Genomic DNA, 18,254 nt, shown 5'->3' with positions numbered 1-18,254 from the left:
GTTGCATTCTTCTGTAAAGGATGGAGCCCGCGGGATAAACATGGTGGGGTTTCCCGGGCGGTGAGCCACGGCATCCACAGGCCGTTCTGTTTTCTGCCCCGAAAAAAGAGTCGCCGCCCGCCGTTGATTTCACTTTTCCCCGCCGACTTTTTCTTTGCTGATGATGTGCTGCTACTCGTGATTATCTTCCAACATATCCCAATCGCCATGTCCCATTCACTATAACCTTCGCCCTTTCTTCATCCAATCTCATTTGTATAATCCAATCCGCTCGATCGGTCCCAGCCACCCTTCAAAGAATCTCTCTTTTCTGACACCCCTCCTCCTCCGAACTATTACTCATATCAATTCTCCACCATGGTCTCTGGATCTTCTCCCCCTCATGGCCCCAAGCCAAAGTCGGCTGTGCCATCTCGTCTGCTGAATGGGGGCTCTCCTCTCCACCCGTCTTCAAGCGGTCGTGATGCTCGCGAACGGGAGAGCCTCAACTCTTCCATTCGCTCTTCCTTCGCGCCGCGCATTCCGGCTGAGTTCGACCTGCCGGAGTCAGCCGCTGAACCCCCCAGCGCCTCCTTACTCAATGCGGATGGCCCTGTCCACGGCGCTGACACTGCCAAGTCTGTCTCTCGCATATATTCGTAACTGCCTGGGCAAGATTTCTGACTTGACTAAATCTCTAGGCCGACGTTGAATGATCCTCCGCGCGATCCAAGAGACGAGGGTGGTGCCTTGACTCCCCCGTCCGCTGTCAGTCGACCGGCAAGCCCCTACACTCTATACCCACCAATTGACTTTGATGGGCTGAGCTGGCCTTGTAAGTGATATAAGAGTCTCCATTGGGACGATATCGCCTAACGCTTGCACCACAGGCCCCGGTACCAGGGCTCGATTGGAGTCCTCCCCCGAACAGACGGAAGAGCGGATTCAGAAACTGGCCGGAGCTGTGAGGACGATCCTGGAGTGCGTTGGAGAGGATCCGGAGAGAGAAGGTCTGCGCGAAACCCCCGAGAGATACGCCAAGGCTATGCTCTATTTCACCAAAGGTTACGAGGAGAACGTGCGAGATCTGGTCAATGGGGCGGTCTTCCATGAGGACCATGATGAACTTGTCATTGTCAAGGACATCGAGGTGTTCTCTCTGTGTGAGCATCATATGGTTCCGTTTACTGGAAAGGTATGTGCAGGTTACGATTGTTGATCTTCAGCGACGTGATGGTTGCTAATGTTATCTCACCTACAGATGCATATCGGCTATATCCCCGACCGCCGTGTCTTGGGTCTGTCGAAGCTGGCTCGTCTTGCGGAGATGTTCTCCCGAAGACTCCAGGTCCAAGAGCGTCTCACGAAACAGGTCGCTCTGGCGATCTCGGAGGTCTTGAAGCCTCTCGGTGTTGGTGTCGTCATGGAATCCTCGCATCTCTGCATGGTGATGCGCGGCGTGCAGAAGACGAGCAGCACCACGACCACAAGCTGCATGCTTGGCTGCATGCGGTCCAGCGCGAAGACCCGCGAGGAGTTCCTGACCCTCCTCCATCGGAGATAATGTTCATCTCAGTTTTTGACTGATCTGTGACGCATTGATGCTTCTACCCCCGGTTTAACAGTGGACGGTATTTACTTGATTCTCAGGAGTTTTTGGCGGCTACCTCTCAACAGGTTCTTGGGCATTTTGCTGTTTAACGAGTTTTCCCTCATACTGCATGCTTCGAACGCCCGGTGCCGGCGTCGATTAATGATTTTCTTTCTTTTGGCGTACGCCGTTGTATGCATTGTTGATTTGCTTGTATACATCTTCTGATGCGATATTTCTGATTCATCGCCTTTACTTTGACATCCGCTCACCCATCAACTTGGACGCGACTGGATAGAGGGAACACGACTCAACGAAGTTGACCTCGAACTACAATTGGTCTTGATACGCTGTGTCTTGTTGCTTTTGAAAGACGTCTCGACCTTTGTTCTTCTAAATATGTAAACAACCCATCTGGAGTTGACTCAACACTTTACTTGTCTGGGTATATTTGAAAAACAATAGATACCATTCTCGTTTCATTGTCAACAATCGCATTGTACATTGATCCATAAAGCACTGTCGCTATAGGCCTTCATAGGCTACAAGACAAGTTCCTATTCACCAGAGGGTGGTTTGTTAGCTTCCAATCTATGAAGCTTTGAGATAATGGACTTTGTCTAGATAGCACGATTAATTCAATGATTCGAATGAAGCTGGACAAGTCTCCCGGAAGACTGTACCTTCTACTGGATGGCCTTGTCTATAGAAGTCTAGCTTCACTCTTGATTATGACGTTAGAATCTTCTCAAGTTCCTCTCAAACCTCACCGATCATGAAGAGTCCCATGATTGAGCCCTATTGTTTATAGGCGGTCTCCATTGAAGTCTACAGATAATGCCATGTAGGTCTTTCTGTTCCTGTGCTCGCTTAGCGAGGGCCATTCTACGACTATTCACTGGTAACGCGTCTCTGCTTATACTCTTTCTTCCCGCGACTATCATATACACGCCTTATTCATAAATACTTTTTGCACACCCTATCGATACTCTCTTTCATTCTTTCGTTCATCGATACTACCAATGTTGGAATACTAGAGACCTTTATGTCAACAAGGTAAGTTTCACTTTTTCTTGAAGAGTGAAAGAGAATATCAAGATATATAGAGCATGGCTGATGATCGTCGTGCCTACAGCATCCAGTCCCTCTCTTGCGTGTAAACTCCTGTGATGGAGATTGACACTGCCGAGGAAGTGAACGCTGCAGAAAGTCTTCTTCGACTCTCCAAAGTGTCAAGTCAACAAGATACCGACGATAACCATTCAGCGAGATCCTCAGATTCTACTATCACAATGGAAGACCCAATGGATATCGACACTCCTGATGAAGACCGAGGCGAACGATACCAGGATCAACACCCCCCAGCGCGACCAGCCTCATCAAGCGTCTCTCGCAGAAGACAAGTACGCAACGGGAGTCGCCAGGAACTGAGTGAAAGAATCCACGCAGCACACACTCAGTCCGCTCATTCCACCCAATCGACGCCTTCCCAGCCTGCACGCGAAATGACTCCAGACCAGGCCCTTCAGGCGTACCTCATCCACCAGCAGCTTCTAGCAGGAATTGCACCCGAGAATGTGATCCCTATGAGAGGTCAGCGTAGGGGTCAGCCTGTCGTGCCCAGAACGAACCAGCCTACGCTATTGAGAATTAACAACGAGGGCATTTTCGTTCCTAGCAATGTCCCCCCTGCCAGGTTTACTGGTGTCATACGGCCTCCTCCAGTGAATATGCTCTGTTATGCCAGGTTCCCTGTTCCTAACGACCAGGCACCACCCACAAACAGAACTACCAGGGCCGCGAGACCTCCTGCGCCAGCGCGAACCCCCCAAATCTCGCGGACGCTTCCCCAGGTTCCATTCCGTGAATCTGCTCAGCCTGCGAGGCCTTTGAACGCTCTTACCGGCACCCAACCAGATTGGGAGAGCCGGATTCCCCGTATCGCTGAGTTTCGCCATTCTTCTCCGATCAGAAACAATCCCTCGACCTCACAACAACAAGCCAGAGTCACCCTACCGAGCGTTGATGAGCTTTTGCAAGGCGTTCCACCTCCTCCCCAGTCCACTCCACCTGTGTCGTCTCCCATAAAAGCTTGCGAGTCTGAAGCAATGTCAGATTCAACTATGCGTGCAGTCAACCAAGAGTTGGCTCCGTCGAGTCCCTACCGCGAATTTGAGGCTGCCGCATCAGGTCTCGCAGCTGACGATACCGAATCCGAACTTACGTCGCCCCCCGCCACAATGAGCACTGAATTTGGCAGCAGCGACAACATCGAGATTCCCGTGGTGCCGGGTTTCAACCTCCTCCAAGGCTTCGTTGACAATACCAAGGTCGCTATGGCATTGACTGACCACCTCAACGTTGAGGACATCATCAACTTGATGGTCACTTTCAAGCCCTTCCACAGCTTCATTCAGACCCACGAGTCAGCTATTGCCACTCGCAAGGCCTACAATGAAGCTCTCCAAGCCGCGCGTGCCTGTCCCCCCGTGTGCTACCCCAGTCTTTGCGTCCCCTCCACCGAGGAACCCTCGCTTCGCTGGCTAGCCATGGTCATTTTCCGTGAGCACGCGGCCGAGGAGATTGTGCGCACCATGTGCGAAGCTGGGTACGAGCTGCCTTGGGAATGCGCAGACATGCTGAAGAAGTACTGGTTTCTGTTCGATATCCCCGACAACAAACGTCGCGTGTGGACCGTGCAGAACGTTAACATCTGGCCGGATATCTCCATTTACTACTTCATGCTCTTCTACATCAAAGTCGACGAGTATGTTGTCACCAAGTACGACAACCAAACTGGGGGTCTGCGTCGTCTCGCGATGGCCCAGCCTAGCCTGACCTTCTGGCTCAAAGTCTTGAAGAACAGACGATTCGATACCCAGCTCGATATCCTGCAGACCTTTGTCCGCTGGCAGTACCAGCCCCAGCCCCACGAAGCCGGCGGAATCGTCTTTGGCGTGGACCCCGACGAGGTCGGCCTGCTTCAGTACGAGAACTACGGTCGTCGCGGCGAACGCACTGTCAAGTTTGAACGTCCTGATACGTGCGTTATGAAGGAGTTAATCAGGCGCAATATCAATATGCAGCAGATGTACATTGATGTTCATTACGGCGAAGGGGATCGTTACAACAATGTCACCGTCCAGAATTCCACTTGGGATTACGAGGTCAGATGTCAGGCCGCAGATGACGATGCTCCCGACTGGGTCAAGGCTCTGCAGGTGAGCTTGGAGGCCTGACCTGATGGCTATCATGGAATCAATCACCACATTGGGCATTGGGAGAACCATTTGGGATGCAGCTGCGCGGGTAATGAAGGAATCAAGATGTCTCCGTTTCAGTCACATACAATAACTGTATGAGCTACAGAATGTTCGGATATAATATGGAGATAGAATCCCGCACTTTCCATACTCCAGCTACAATACATTAATGAACGGCATTGTGATATTTCCCTCTTTCTTTCTCAGTGAGTAATGTAGTAGTTAACTAACGTGGATGTAGATAATTATGTAATCAGCGTGCATATCACGTGCTATCACCCGCCAAACCGACGTTACGGCAGGCTGCGGGAACTTCGACCTCTCAACACCACCATCGTACTTGCTTGAGATGAACAGACCATCACATGCTTCGTCCCGCTTCCTCGCTGGATTATAGATGCTCATTACAACTCTTCTCATTGAATGTGACTTTATGATGCTCTCTACGGTCCCTGGCAGGCGTTGCGTGGTGCCTTACGACCAGGTCAGTTAGCCGGTCCGACGGTCGCTGAGGTTGATCGGAACTTCCTCGCTCCACCAACCACCAAACTACCTACACGATAACGGATCCCCAATGTTCAAACCCACATACATCCTTCAACAGCGTATGGGAGTGGAGAAAACACTGTCAGGGATCTAGTCATCTTTTGTCAGGTGAGTCCCTTTAGATTTAACCTCAGGATGCATGGAGCGCAGGCAAGCAGTGATTGCTTGGATGGACATATCCGGCTATTCTCCATCGAGAGGATAGCTGTCGATCTTGGTAGATCTTACTTCATTGTCTCCCACTTCCTTCTTTATGGAAGACGGCAACTCCGCCGGGCGTGTGCTTCGACTTGTCACTATCTTCAAGTAAAACAAAGTTGAGCAGTCTGACTCTTTGTCATTGGGTGAAGCGAGATGCATCCGGTTGGAGACTGCCTGGCAACTTATGAAATGGCTACACCATCATCGACTTACCACCACCCATACGGCACTTTAATGATTCTTGATCTTGTCATAAGTCGCCTTGTCTATGCACCTTTCCATGTCATGGAGTCTTCGGCTCCTTCCAGTTGAAGTCCGCCCAGTTCCCATGACCGTCACTGCGCCTCCGCAGTGGACGGTCCTGATGAAATCGCCGGGACTCTGGTGATTCCTATACCCCGGGTTTTATAAACCGTCGTGGGCACCTGAGGCCAGTTTTGTCGACCTCCTCGCGATGGTCTACTCTCGTTTTTCGACTTCAGCTTTCGTAGATAGCCCGTGCGTTTTTGGAGCCGGAGCTTGCTCATGCCGCCTTATCAAGGCAAGGGGCTCGGAAAAGGCGGGAAGTCATCTTGCATCCAAAAGACACTGAAAGCCCGATGAGATGATTGGTATAGCGTCATTTCGCGCCATCTAACGCCTGCAGCAACTGCGCAGAGACATCGGACAGAGAAGCGGAGTGATTGCCCCGACGATATCAAGCGACAGGCGTGCGCATTATCCACTCTGCAAGTTCAGACGGAGAAATGGCTTGGGACATAATGTCCATGTCAGAGGGGCCTTGGAGAATGCTTTTCCACCGTTCGCCTCATCACGGGCTGGATGGTGTCAGCTCCAGTTTGACTAGGTGCCACTCAGTGGTCACCCTTGTTCTATGGCTCGTTCGGCAATTTTTGAGCCTCATTCGTAGAGGAGACAAGGTGAAGAGAAACTGGGGAAGGCAGCCCTTCCAAGTGCCTTGGAACCCGGACCTGTCGTGGCGAGTATTGGTCAAGCGCCCGACTAACGGACTGACTTGACCATCACTGGAGATTACCCGCAGAGTAGATTCCCGTCACCAAATCTTCGTATGCATAGATAAAACAAACCACAGGAAAAGGTATCGGAGAAAAGCTCACAAATAGACACGGCACAGGTGCGTCACCCCTTCCAAGACTAATTTACTTTCCTTTTTTTTTTCGATTTTCTACATTGTCATGCTAATTTCATCGGGAGCTGCATACAGATCGCTTGCATTCACCTCGGAAAAACCAGCCTTCCGCGCCCCCCGACAGAGAAAGCCTTCCAAGAAACGCGGCCGAGCACACGCCTTGACTGACTGGCCCGAAGAACATTGATTTCTCTCACGCTTATCATTCCATGCGACCCCTTTCGTGTTCCAGTGGGTTGATCTGTTAGATCCCTACTGTCTTTTCGTTTCATTCACTTCCAAACCAAATGCAGTCGAATCAGTTTACATGGCTGGATCCCGTAGGAGTCCGGTGCTGAGAGACCAGTGGAGTCCCACCGGCGACGCGAACGACCACAAGGACCGGGAAGGACACCGGCCTCGAGGTTCACACCGTGACCGAGGGAGAGACAGATTCCACGACAAAGACCGTCGTCGCCGTCAGAAAGAAGGCAGACCTGATCCCGCCTTACGGTCGCCGCCACCGCGTGCTTTCGCCAATCCTAACCACGAAGAACGGCGTCCCCATCGTGGATTTTCGCCGAGTGCTGCTTCGGCTCGCGGCTCCCCTGGCTATCCTCCCTCACAAAATCCCAAGATGTCGCCTTCGTTAAACGTCGACAGATCCTTCGACAGAGACCGTCGAAGAGGGGACTCCCCGTCTGCGCCTCCACCATTCAAACGCAAGCGAACACGCAGTCCCTCACCTCGGGATTATCCTCATTCAAATCCCAACCATCAGCCCATCCGCCGCCCTTCGTTCAAGCATGGTGATGACTTTGATCGTGGCCCGCCGCCGAAAAGAGGTCGAGGTCGCTTTCCTAATCGCGGCAGGTCGGGTCGAAGATCGCCTCGACGAGGGAGGGACCGCCGCAAAAACGACCCCGGTCGGCGGAATACTTCCAGGCAGCGACGCTCTCGGTCTCCCGTTCGTGGCCGTAAGCCTTACAATCCACGTCGACGATTTCACAGCCCCCATCCTGAGGATGACTTCGACGACGAACCACGTTATCGGTCGCCCTCTCGCCATTCTAGGCAGTCTCTAGACTCGAGATATTCTAGCCGTTCACGTCGCGGATCAATCACGATGGATGCACCCAGACCAGGGCCCGGGCCGGAAGGCTCTTTCAGATCCCCATCCCCGCCTCGCCCTGAGGCCGATAATGCCAGTGTCTCGGCAGACGGTGATCCTTTACGTGAGGCATTTCCGCTGCGGGGACAGCGACTGTCTGAAGACCACAGTGGCCGACGCCCGCGACCTCGGTCGCATCGTGAGAGAAACCAGTACTCCGCATCACCTCAGCGCGCCACCCCATCCAACTCATACCGTGATACGTCTCAACCTCCCTCTCCATATAACGCTGAACGAGACGGCCGGGGTGGTCAAAGCTCTTCGTATCATAGAAAGCAGGGGTAAGCTCGCCTATGCATGATTGTTATGGATGATACTGATACTCTACACCCCAGAAACGCATCACCCCATCGTTCCTATCATCAAGACCAATATGATGAGCCGCCGGACTACGCCTCTGGACCGTCGTACAGAGGTGGCCGTTCTGGTCGGCGTGGAAGCTATCCCGGTGGTCGTCGATTTTCCGGCACCGAGTCCCAGTTGTACAGCAATGGGCCTTCTCCACGGGATAGAGCTCATATGGGCAATTCTCAACGAGGTGGTCCAGGTTCCTGGGACCGCGCTCCTCATAGTCCTTCACATCGTGGTCAATTATCGCAGAGTCCTCCACCTCCACCTCCGCCAGACGACCAGGCACCACATGGTTCTGAGGATAGCTCTCGTCGTTTCCAGCCTGCAGCCATGGGCCAGCAAGATGAGAATTCAGAGCTAAATCCGCATACCGAAAATGGAGGACCTCGGGATGCTGCTCAATCCGGCCCTACAAACACTTCCGCGCCACCAAACAAGGGCGGCAAGATCAGTTTTGCCTTTAAAGCAAAGGCGGCGCCGGCCCCAGCAACTAAACCTGTTCCAGATCTTGCACAGAGGATGCTAGCTCGCGAGCCACCTCCCCGTGCCGCTGAACCCCCTCCTCCCCCTCGCAGCCGCATGCCTCTCGGTCCGCCGCCGAAGTTCAAGTCTGATAACCGGTTTGACCGTCGAGACCGCGACCGGCGCCGTGATAGGGACCGAGACAGAGGCAGAAATGACAGGAGAGGGGACTTCCGTGATTCTCGCGGGTTCCGTGAACCTAAGGATGGGCGCGATAACAGAAGGGATGACCGACGGTTTGATGGCCGCAACGACAAACGAAGAGGAGACCGTCGGCAAGACCTCCCTCCCGAGCGCCCCCGTGAACGCTCTCCCGAACCAGCGAAACAAACCAAGGTCTTAGCTCGCCCAAAGCCGCGTCCCACGCTCCCAGAAGAGTTTGCTAAGTCGGATTCTGTGTACCACCGAAAGCCCGGAAACGAGTCCGTGATTGGTGCCGGTACATATGGAAAGGTTTTCAAAGCGATCCACGTCTATACGCAGAAGAAGGTGGCTTTGAAGAAAATCCGTATGGAGGGCGAAAAGGACGGGTTCCCGGTTACAGCTGTACGGGAGATCAAGCTGCTCCAACATCTACGGAACCACAATGTGGTCAGCTTACTGGAGGTGATGGTTGAGAGAAACGAATGTTTCATGGTGTTCGAATATCTCTCCCATGACCTCACTGGGCTCATCAACCATCCGACTTTCACCCTTACTGCGGCCCACAAGAAAGACCTCGCGAAACAGATGTTCGAAGGGCTGAGCTATCTGCACCACCGGGGCGTCCTGCACCGTGACATCAAGGCCGCGAACATCCTCATCAGTAACCGCGGTCAATTGAAATATGCCGATTTTGGCTTGGCCCGATTCTTCTCCAAGAGTCGCCAACTTGACTACACCAACCGTGTCATCACGATATGGTACCGACCCCCTGAACTACTCCTGGGTGAGACTCGGTATGGTCCCGCCGTTGACGTGTGGAGTGCTGCTTGTGTGTACGTGGAAATGTTCACGAAAAAGGCAGTCTTCCCTGGTGAGGGTGGGGAGATTAGCCAGCTGGACAAGCTATACAACTCCCTCGGAACGCCATCCCGGGCTGAATGGCCAGATCTGACAGAGATGCCTTGGTTCGAGCTGATGCGACCCACGGAGCGGAAGAAACGAATCTTCGAAGATGTCTACCGGGATGTTTTGTCCCCCGCTGCCTTGGACCTCGTCTCTCAAATCTTCCGCTACGATCCAGCGAAACGACCAACAGCTGAAGAAGTCCTCGCACACCCTTACTTTGTCGAGGAGGAGCCGTCACCACAGCAGGCCGTCGAGTAAGTTTACCTTGATTGTTTGTAATACCGTGTAGCTCTGACTGACACACACTAGGTTGGAGAATATTGAGGGCGACTGGCATGAGTTTGAATCCAAGGCGCTCCGCAAAGAACGGGATCGGGAAGCCCGCCGTGCGGAATACCAGCGAGACAAGGAGAAGCGCAAGGCCGAGTCTTCCGTCCCTCAGAGTGACCGAGAGCCCAAGCGAGTGAGGCCTGATGGAACCGAGGATTCGCAACCTTCTGCTCCCGTACCGCAATAGAACCCCCCCCCCTTTTCTCTTTCTATCATGTCGATTTTACCATTTCTTTCTGGATTTGCTCTCAGCTAGAGTGGCGGGACCAGTGCACGAACAATTTACTTCTGAAATTCATGTTCAAGGGGTTGGCGGAGAGTCACGACGGCGTCTTGGGCAGCATGTTATTGCAGTGTCTTGTGTATAGACCTTATTTACTGAGATATAATCTCGCTTTTCTCGTCTATTGTGTATTTTCCCGGCTCGTAGCTAAGGCAGTATGAGTGTGGATGGGCGGTGCCAGATGTATTCGGACAACCGTGAGGGAGATTGTGTCCCCGTTACAACAATCGGGAGGACCATCAACCACGACAGTCCGTTCGAGGTATTTGGCAATTTTGAAATAGGCATCGGATACGAAATCAAGGCGAACAATGCTTACACTACTTCTTGATTTGTTAGCAGGCTTCCGAAGCAAGGCACGCGAAGAAGTTGAACAGATTGTTAAAGTAGGATGGATCAGACTTTGCCTTTGCACCTCACGCTCGACCAGCAGAAAGCCATGTTCAAGGCCAGTGTAGACAGCGGTTGAGCAACTCGGCTTACCAGAGTATGAAGCTTCATCATGTGGACAGGAGGGTAGAGGGGAATGATATCAGGGGAGCGCGTGTAGCTCGAACGCCTGGGAAAAGGATAACGCACCAAAAGTCTACGAGGATTGCGATGGATGCACGCAATAGTATGCATGGAAGAAAGATAAGAATCTCATTGATCGTCTAGCTGACTGGCAAGATATAGTAGTCCGAGAAAGAAGTGTCCCGTCTATCAGGTCATCACCGCATCATGGGAAGCCTGGTAGAGCCCTCGTGATGATGGTTTTAGAAGCGGGTTAGGTCATTGGTTATTCTCGACACACGCATCGGAGTCGCCAGTGCAGTGAAGAAGGTGCAAGACCGGTTGCAGCTGGCGATGATTTGAGTAGGTGGTCTTGGGTTTTGTGGAAGAAAAAAAGAAGAGAAGAAAAAAGAGCGAGCAGGGCGGGCTTTAAAAGGGAAAAAAGATGGAAAAACGACGGTGCGGGCGGCGAGTCCGGCGGGACAGGCGCTGATTGGCCTGAGCTCGGGCGCGAGTGGAAATCGGTGATGAACAGTCGGAACTCTTCTTCTCGCTCTTTCTCCTCGCTCCTCATCTCGACTACTACTACATACCGTACTCTTCATTCCTCCAACGACCTCGCTGCCTGCTCCTATATCACTCTTCCATCTCCTCCGCTCAATTTCTCCCACCCATCCAGTTTTCCTCTCCTGTCTTCCCCTCGGTTTTACGTTCACGATCACGATCACGACTTTTTCCCCTCCTTCTCTCCAACCGGAATTGACCTTTTTTTGCATTTCGACTTTGAGGTCTCCAGGTTTTTTTTTTAGTCTCTAGTAATTTTTATTTGTTCTGTTGCATCTTTTCCCCTTCCCTTCGGTTAGTCTGTTTTGCAACGCCGCCTGCACCGGTCACCGATCTCCCTGTATAAGGATTCGGCCCTTCGATCCTCCTCCCGCCACTCGCTCCGTTCCCTCCGCCGGATGACCGCTCTTTTTCTGAGCTGTCGCAATCTTTACCTCCATGGATAACGCAAACTTGTGGACTCGTCGATCCAAGTACGTGGCGTCCCCTCTCGCTCCGCATGTGCCCTAGCTTCATTCTACCGCTCTCATTCCTCATCCCATCCCAATATACTTTCGTTCGGCTAATCCCTCCCTCAGCGCCTCTAAGCTGTCTCTGTCTATGTCGGGGACAGACGGTAAGGACGGCGGCGCCAGAGTTGACCTTCCCCGCACGGCGAAGCGGTTTGGCCCAGACAGCTCCCACGGTCGATCAAATCCCTTCAACGCCCTCTCCCCCCTCTCCGGCGGCGTGTCCTCTCCGTCGACTAACGCGTCCTCTGCTTTCGGTCTGGGATCCGGCGCATTCGCTTCCTTCGGCGCTCCCAAGACTCCCGGTAGCTCCGACGTGAAGACGCCGGGGGAAAAACGGGACTCTGCGTTGGAACAGGACTCGACAACATCGAAGGGTCTGGCCTCCAGGGAGCATCCACTCAAGAATACCTGGGTGATCTGGTACCGCCCCCCGACACCTAAATACTCCGACTACGAAAAATCCACCGCCCCCCTCGCCTCCATCTCGTCCGTCGAAAGCTTCTGGTCGATATACGCCCACCTCAAACGGCCCTCGCTCCTCCCCACCGTCTCCGACTACCATATATTCAAGAAGGGGATCCGACCCGTATGGGAAGATGACGCTAACAAGAAGGGTGGGAAGTGGATTGTGCGGTTGAAGAAGGGGGTTGCGGACCGGTACTGGGAGGATCTTCTCTTGGCGATGATTGGAGATCAGTTTGCCGAGGCTGGTGACGAGGTTTGCGGTGCGGTTCTCAGTGTTCGCAGCGGGGAGGATGTGCTGAGCGTATGGACTCGCATTGACGGTGGGCGGAACATCAAGATCCGGTACGTGTCTTATTGCTCGATGCGCTTCTATAGCACAAGTGAACTAACGTTGCGTAGGGAAACCATCAAGCGTCTTCTCGCCTTCCCCGCCGACACCAACATCGTCTGGAAGAGTCACGATGACAGCATCGCACAGCGCTCGGCCATCGACCAGGCTCGCCAGGAGAAGGCCGCCAACAACGCGGGTCACCACCACCACCATCACCACCATCATCATCACAACCACAACCAGCAGAACATAGGCGTCGATCGACGAAGGGCTACGGGTAACGATGACTCTACGGGGGATAAAGGCAAAGGGGCGTCTACGTGATTTGCATGAGCCTGGGTTTTATGGTCCTGTATAGTAAAGAAAACCAAAAATAATTGGGACACATTTGGGATCGGGGCATTGGGGCGAACATCTGCGTCTGATTTCGAATTGGGTTTGATGAACTTTGTCTTTCCTTTCTGCCATTTTGTTGTCACGATTTCTGTTTGATCATGCTTTGCTGGTAAAAGGCAAAGTCCAACACAGCTGGCGCCATGTAGTGTACCAAAGCAACCCTTAGGGAATCAATGTTGAGCTATGATGTTTGTGTGAGACAAGCAAACCAAGCGGTGTAGACAGACCTGAAGTACGTATCAATTTGTGAGGCAAGCTGGTTGCAGGCGGCCGCATGACGCCCTGGCAGAAAACCCCCGACCGCCTTCTTGCCATCCATGATCCATGCACCCTCACAACTGACGTTCAACCCTCGTGCGGAGGAATGACGACCCTCTAAACCAGTCCGGTCATGCAATGACCCCCATCGCGTTTACATGCCATTCTTTGACAAAATCTCCGAACTGTTCACCACCTGGGCACCCCGTCACTCGTCCAATCCGCCGCAAACTCATTCTCCTCCATCAGATGCGACCTCCGATCAAATCCAACGGACTCAGACGTCCGCTGCGAGGAATCGTGCCCTTCCACCTATAGATTCTCAGTTAGGTCTGAGAGATTTTAGCGGTGCTGGTCCAACATTCTCAGACGTGGGTTGTCCTTCCTGCACGTTGTGTCTTTCCGCCCGTCGTATCTTCTGCGGGATCCGTGTTGATATGGGCTTGTGCTCTTGCATATTGGATCCTTATGTCTTGGTGGATAGCGCTTACGCCTTTCTTTCCTGCAGAATACCCATAGCTATGCAGAAGGAGCTCGACCGCCGCACGCCTACCGATCTGTACGTTCACTAGCACCAGCCGACCAGACCATTCCTGCGCCAGGATTAGGGATGAGTCGCTTGTAAATATGGTTCCTCGGTCGACAATGGTGTCCTACGATGCTGATCATACGTGTTCCAGATCCCGGAAGGGTAAGTTGACGCACGGCACGGAGCGTCCCTCCCCTAAATCTGCTGAGGACGAGCGCAGATTGTTCCCGGGTAAATACAAGTATGTAATGTCTTGCTAGTCATATGGCTTTATGGCAGAAGACTGATCGGAGGTCTAAATCAGGGAACCTAAGGATGGGGTGCCCATTATCCCAGGGTCATACCCTAACCCGAAGACAAAACTCAAGGTACGTACTTGCGACAAAGGTCGTCATACTGACACTATCTAACCACAAAACCTGCAGAACCTTGGCTTCAAGCCAGTGGACAGAATTTCCAACAACGCCCGAGATAGCGGCCCCGTTCGTGCTCATGGGAAGCAAAAGCAACCTCGTGTCGACCATCTCAGCCCGCCATACTCCGACAATACCGGCATGCACGGATCCGAGAGACCTTCCAAACGTCAGCGCCTGAACAGCTCCGAGACACACCCCGCCAGAAGTCCCATCATCATCATACCGTCCGACGACGAAACGGGCCCGCCGGGCATGGAGTCTTCATCGATGGCGGGTCACTCGGCGCGTCGATCTTCCCTGTCGAGCCAGCTTTCGAGCCAGCTTTCGAGCCGGCCACGGCGGATGTTGGAGTCTGGCCCGAGACTCGGCAGTGCATCTGAGTATCGTGAAGTTGAAAAGAGCGTTCAAATTCCGCGAACACCTAGCAAGGCTTCTTCTAAACGCCGGCACTTTTCTACGGATGACGACACGGACGAAAAATTCACCAAGAATGCCGCGCGAGAGCGGCGATCACAACCGTCGACGATGGATTCTTCAGTGAAGCACGTAGATGATTCCGAAGCCCCGGGCCTCAACGGAAATGTCCCCAAGAGTCCATCTAGAGAACAAGCCGGTACGATATACAAGCAGAAAGAGTCGCCAGATGTTGGAACGAATGGAAGGGGAGGATCGCCTATCAATCGGAACATATCCCCTTCTGGACAAGGCCATCCAATGAGTCCGTCTCGAGATCGATCCAAGAAGAGCGTCAAGCGGCCGGCGTCTGATCGCGGGGAAAGTTCCGACGAACTCCAGGGTGAAGTAACGGTCAAACCAGCACCATCTAAGCTCGCCAAAGAGCGTACGGGAAGCGCTTCCGGTGGGGCCCAGACGGACGAGGCTCGCAAAAAAGTTATTCGGATCCAGTCTGAATCGCCCCAGCCCTCGACTACGGAGAAGATGCCCCGTCAAAAGCGGGATAAATTGAGCAAGAAGAAATCCAAGAAGGGGAAAGGGCTTCGAATGTTCCAAGCGACTTTTTTTCGAAAAGGCCACGACTCTCCACGGCCGCCAAATGGTGAGAACATCCGACTTGGGGTGGATACGAAAAATAAAATGATGAAAGTCTACGCGACACCATCTGTCGAGGCACACACCGAGTTGGATCTCAACAAGATTGACCACGTCAAGAAGGGGGATGAGTCTAGTCGAAAGATTTCCTTATATATGTCCAAGTCGGGGACCGATGATAATCGGGTAGATATTGAGCTGTTGTCGCCCGAGGATAAGGATAGTCTCATCAGCGTGCTTGAGAAGAAGTTGGAGGCCAAGGTACACGGTAGACCTAGGTGAGTTATTTCTGTTGTTTGATCGCGCCTGCCGCTATGCTTCGTTCCCTTCCTTTATCATATGATTGAGTGCTAACATATGCGAAGCGACTGGATGGACAGTGCATTTGTCAAGAAAGGGAAGCAGTTAGCTTCCCAACCGAATGGGTCGAAGCGCCCAGTTGAAAGTGACGTCGAACGATCCACTGACCCAACGTGTGGGCGCGTCAAACGAAAAAGACTTGCGGACGCACTCAAGGATTATTCTGCAGCTCCTGACAGGGAAGAAGGTTCGCCCTCTGACAACGAGCTTCCACCTGCTGATCCCTTACCTCGTGCATCCACACATAAAGGCTCACCCGCCCCCGACGATAACCAACCTCCTCCATTATCCAAGTCGGCGGACAACGCAGTGACCATTCCGGTGAAGAAGTATATCCCAAAAACACCAGCTACCGGACGAGCAACAAGATCGATGTCTCGCCGTGCAGAACCAGCCACAGTCGTCTTGTGAGTATACATCGCCCGAGAGACGTGCTATAACTAAACATCTATCTAGTGACGATGATGATGAAACTCTTCCGACGCCGAAGCCCAAAGGAAAGCTTCAGAAGTGGCATAAGTGTGTCTTCCTGTCACCTACATGATAATCTTCGAGCTGACAAGTGGCAGGCCACTGGTTTATCCGCGTTTCGGGAAGAAGAAGGCCGAAGTTGACATCCAAGATCTGGATCGCTTGCGCGAATCGGAATTCCTTAATGACAACTTGATTGGTTTCTACATACGGTTCCTGGAGGATCACCTGGATCGAAGGAATAAAGAAGTCTCGAAGAGGGTTTACTTCTTCAATTCATACTTCTTCGCCACTCTGACCAATCTTCCCGGGAAGCAAAAAGGCATCAACTATGAAGGAGTTGAGAAGTGGACCCGAAACGTCAATCTGTTCAACTATGATTATATCGTGGTCCCTATCAACGAAAATGCCCATTGGTATGTCGCTATCATATGCAACCCTTCCCGAGCTCCAGCGTATTTCCAAAGATGATTTGGGAGTGGACAAGCCGGACCCAGTGGACGAGAGATCTGCACGGCGCAAAGCCGAAGAGCAAGCGGTCCCAGGAGGACCAGAGCTTGCGCAACCCTCACTTGAGAGAGAAGGGAGCAGCCATCAGGATTCGGATCCAGGCAAAGAGGAGTCTGCCAGGCAGAGACTCGCGTCGATGAGCTTGTCTGACAAAGACCTACCTCGTCACGGTGATCTGGAGGCGCAGCCTGCGGAAACGGACTGGCCAGCTCAGGAAGAGAATTTGACATCTTCGCCGGCCAAATTCTCAAGCCCTCTTCCCAAGGCTCGCGCAGCCCGTCGGGTTGATTCCAAGAATTCCCGTGGATTGAAAGCATCACCTCGAAAGCCCTTGCGGAAGTCTAAACGGAGGCCGCCCGGCGATGTCCACCAACCTGCTATCATCACCTTCGATTCGCTCAACTTGACTCGTGCGCCTACCATCCGCGCTCTTCGTGAATACCTACGCGCGGAAGCTAGGTCCAAACAAGGTCTCGAGATCAATAAAACCCTAATCGAAGGCATGAAGGCTCGCGAAATTCCTCTTCAGCCAAATTATTCCGATTGTGGGTTGTACCTCCTCGCATATGTCGAAAAATTCGTACAGGACCCGGATAATTTTATCCGGAAACTCCTCAAGGATGAAATGAAGGAAAAGGCCGACTGGCCTCGTCTTCGGCCAGGTCTTCTCCGTGCCCGGTTGCGCAACTTTCTTGATGATCTTTACGATGAACAGATGCAACTTAGCCCCCAAGAGGCGAGCGAGCAGGCATTGATGGTAGACCGACAGCCAATCACTTATCTTCTGGGAACCTTAGAGCACGATGCCGAGGGAAAGGATGATGAGGTTGAGGCACAAAAGTCACCTCTGTTGAGTGCGATTCAGGCACCAGTCAAGTCGGATGATGGTCGCGTTGAAAAAGCCACTCCGTCCAGAGAGCCGTCAGAAAGCCCGAAAAACAGTCGCGACTGTGCTTTGGAGCCCGAACATACCAACGCTGAGGAGGCAATGACACATGGTACGGAAGATAAACCCTCGGAAATACGACAGACGCCTGAGTTGGACAAACACGCCCTGGATCAAGCAGATGAGGTAGTTGAGGTCCCGGACAGTCAGGACCAAAATCATCTTCCTGTCCCACCTCCGTCACCACCGAAGGTTCTCATCAAGTACAGAGCTACGGCTCGGCGGGAACCCCAGCAACAAGAGGATTCCAAGCATAGGGCCAACAATGATGCCTGTTCTAGCAAAAATCAGCCGGAAGAAATTCCGGAAACGGACACGGAGTGCCCTCCTAAAAGCAGGATAGAGGTACAAATCATTGGGTCCCCATCATCTCCTAATACGCGGAGTGCTGCGAAGAGAAGTCCAAAGTCTTCGAAAAATAAGTCAAAGCATGCAGCGGAATAGATTCTTTCGTTTGTTTTCCTTCTTTCTTTCCATGTCTTCTTTCCTTTGATTTCGGTTGTTGAGGTCATCGGTGGGTATCGGTATTCCCTCAGGC

General features: G+C 52.6%; 5 protein-coding genes across 5 annotated transcripts; all 5 read left to right on the top strand.

The window, feature by feature from the left end:
* Positions 1-357: 357 nt before the first annotated feature.
* On the top strand, positions 358-1,543 carry ATEG_08101 (GTP cyclohydrolase I; the record flags this gene model as incomplete). The annotated part of the gene is made up of 4 exons (XM_001216722.1): positions 358-617; positions 681-814; positions 870-1,174; positions 1,241-1,543. 4 exons carry the CDS (start codon positions 358-360, stop codon positions 1,541-1,543), a joined length of 1,002 nt encoding a protein of 333 aa, XP_001216722.1.
* A 1,319-nt stretch (positions 1,544-2,862) lies between these two features.
* ATEG_08100 (uncharacterized protein) lies at positions 2,863-4,809 on the top strand (the record flags this gene model as incomplete). The annotated part of the gene is made up of 1 exon (XM_001216721.1): positions 2,863-4,809. One exon carries the CDS (start codon positions 2,863-2,865, stop codon positions 4,807-4,809), a length of 1,947 nt encoding a protein of 648 aa, XP_001216721.1.
* A 3,026-nt stretch (positions 4,810-7,835) lies between these two features.
* ATEG_08099 (putative protein kinase) lies at positions 7,836-10,320 on the top strand (the record flags this gene model as incomplete). Its single annotated transcript, XM_001216720.1, has 3 exons — positions 7,836-8,161; positions 8,216-10,057; positions 10,113-10,320. The coding sequence occupies 3 exons, from the start codon at positions 7,836-7,838 to the stop codon at positions 10,318-10,320; spliced, it is 2,376 nt and encodes a 791-aa protein (XP_001216720.1).
* A 1,590-nt stretch (positions 10,321-11,910) lies between these two features.
* On the top strand, positions 11,911-13,104 carry ATEG_08098 (eukaryotic translation initiation factor 4E; the record flags this gene model as incomplete). The annotated part of the gene is made up of 3 exons (XM_001216719.1): positions 11,911-11,945; positions 12,051-12,791; positions 12,849-13,104. The coding sequence occupies 3 exons, from the start codon at positions 11,911-11,913 to the stop codon at positions 13,102-13,104; spliced, it is 1,032 nt and encodes a 343-aa protein (XP_001216719.1).
* An 851-nt stretch (positions 13,105-13,955) lies between these two features.
* ATEG_08097 (SUMO protease ULP2) lies at positions 13,956-18,160 on the top strand (the record flags this gene model as incomplete). Its single annotated transcript, XM_001216718.1, has 7 exons — positions 13,956-13,993; positions 14,115-14,204; positions 14,268-14,331; positions 14,389-15,707; positions 15,795-16,196; positions 16,359-16,676; positions 16,852-18,160. The coding sequence occupies 7 exons, from the start codon at positions 13,956-13,958 to the stop codon at positions 18,158-18,160; spliced, it is 3,540 nt and encodes a 1,179-aa protein (XP_001216718.1).
* Positions 18,161-18,254: the final 94 nt, after the last annotated feature.

Source organism: Aspergillus terreus, genomic scaffold, assembly GCF_000149615.1.
Source record: "Aspergillus terreus NIH2624 scaffold_12 genomic scaffold, whole genome shotgun sequence".
In the NCBI taxonomy this organism is placed as follows: Eukaryota; Fungi; Ascomycota; class Eurotiomycetes; order Eurotiales; family Aspergillaceae; genus Aspergillus; species Aspergillus terreus.
This window is presented reverse-complemented; position numbering and strand designations above follow the sequence as displayed.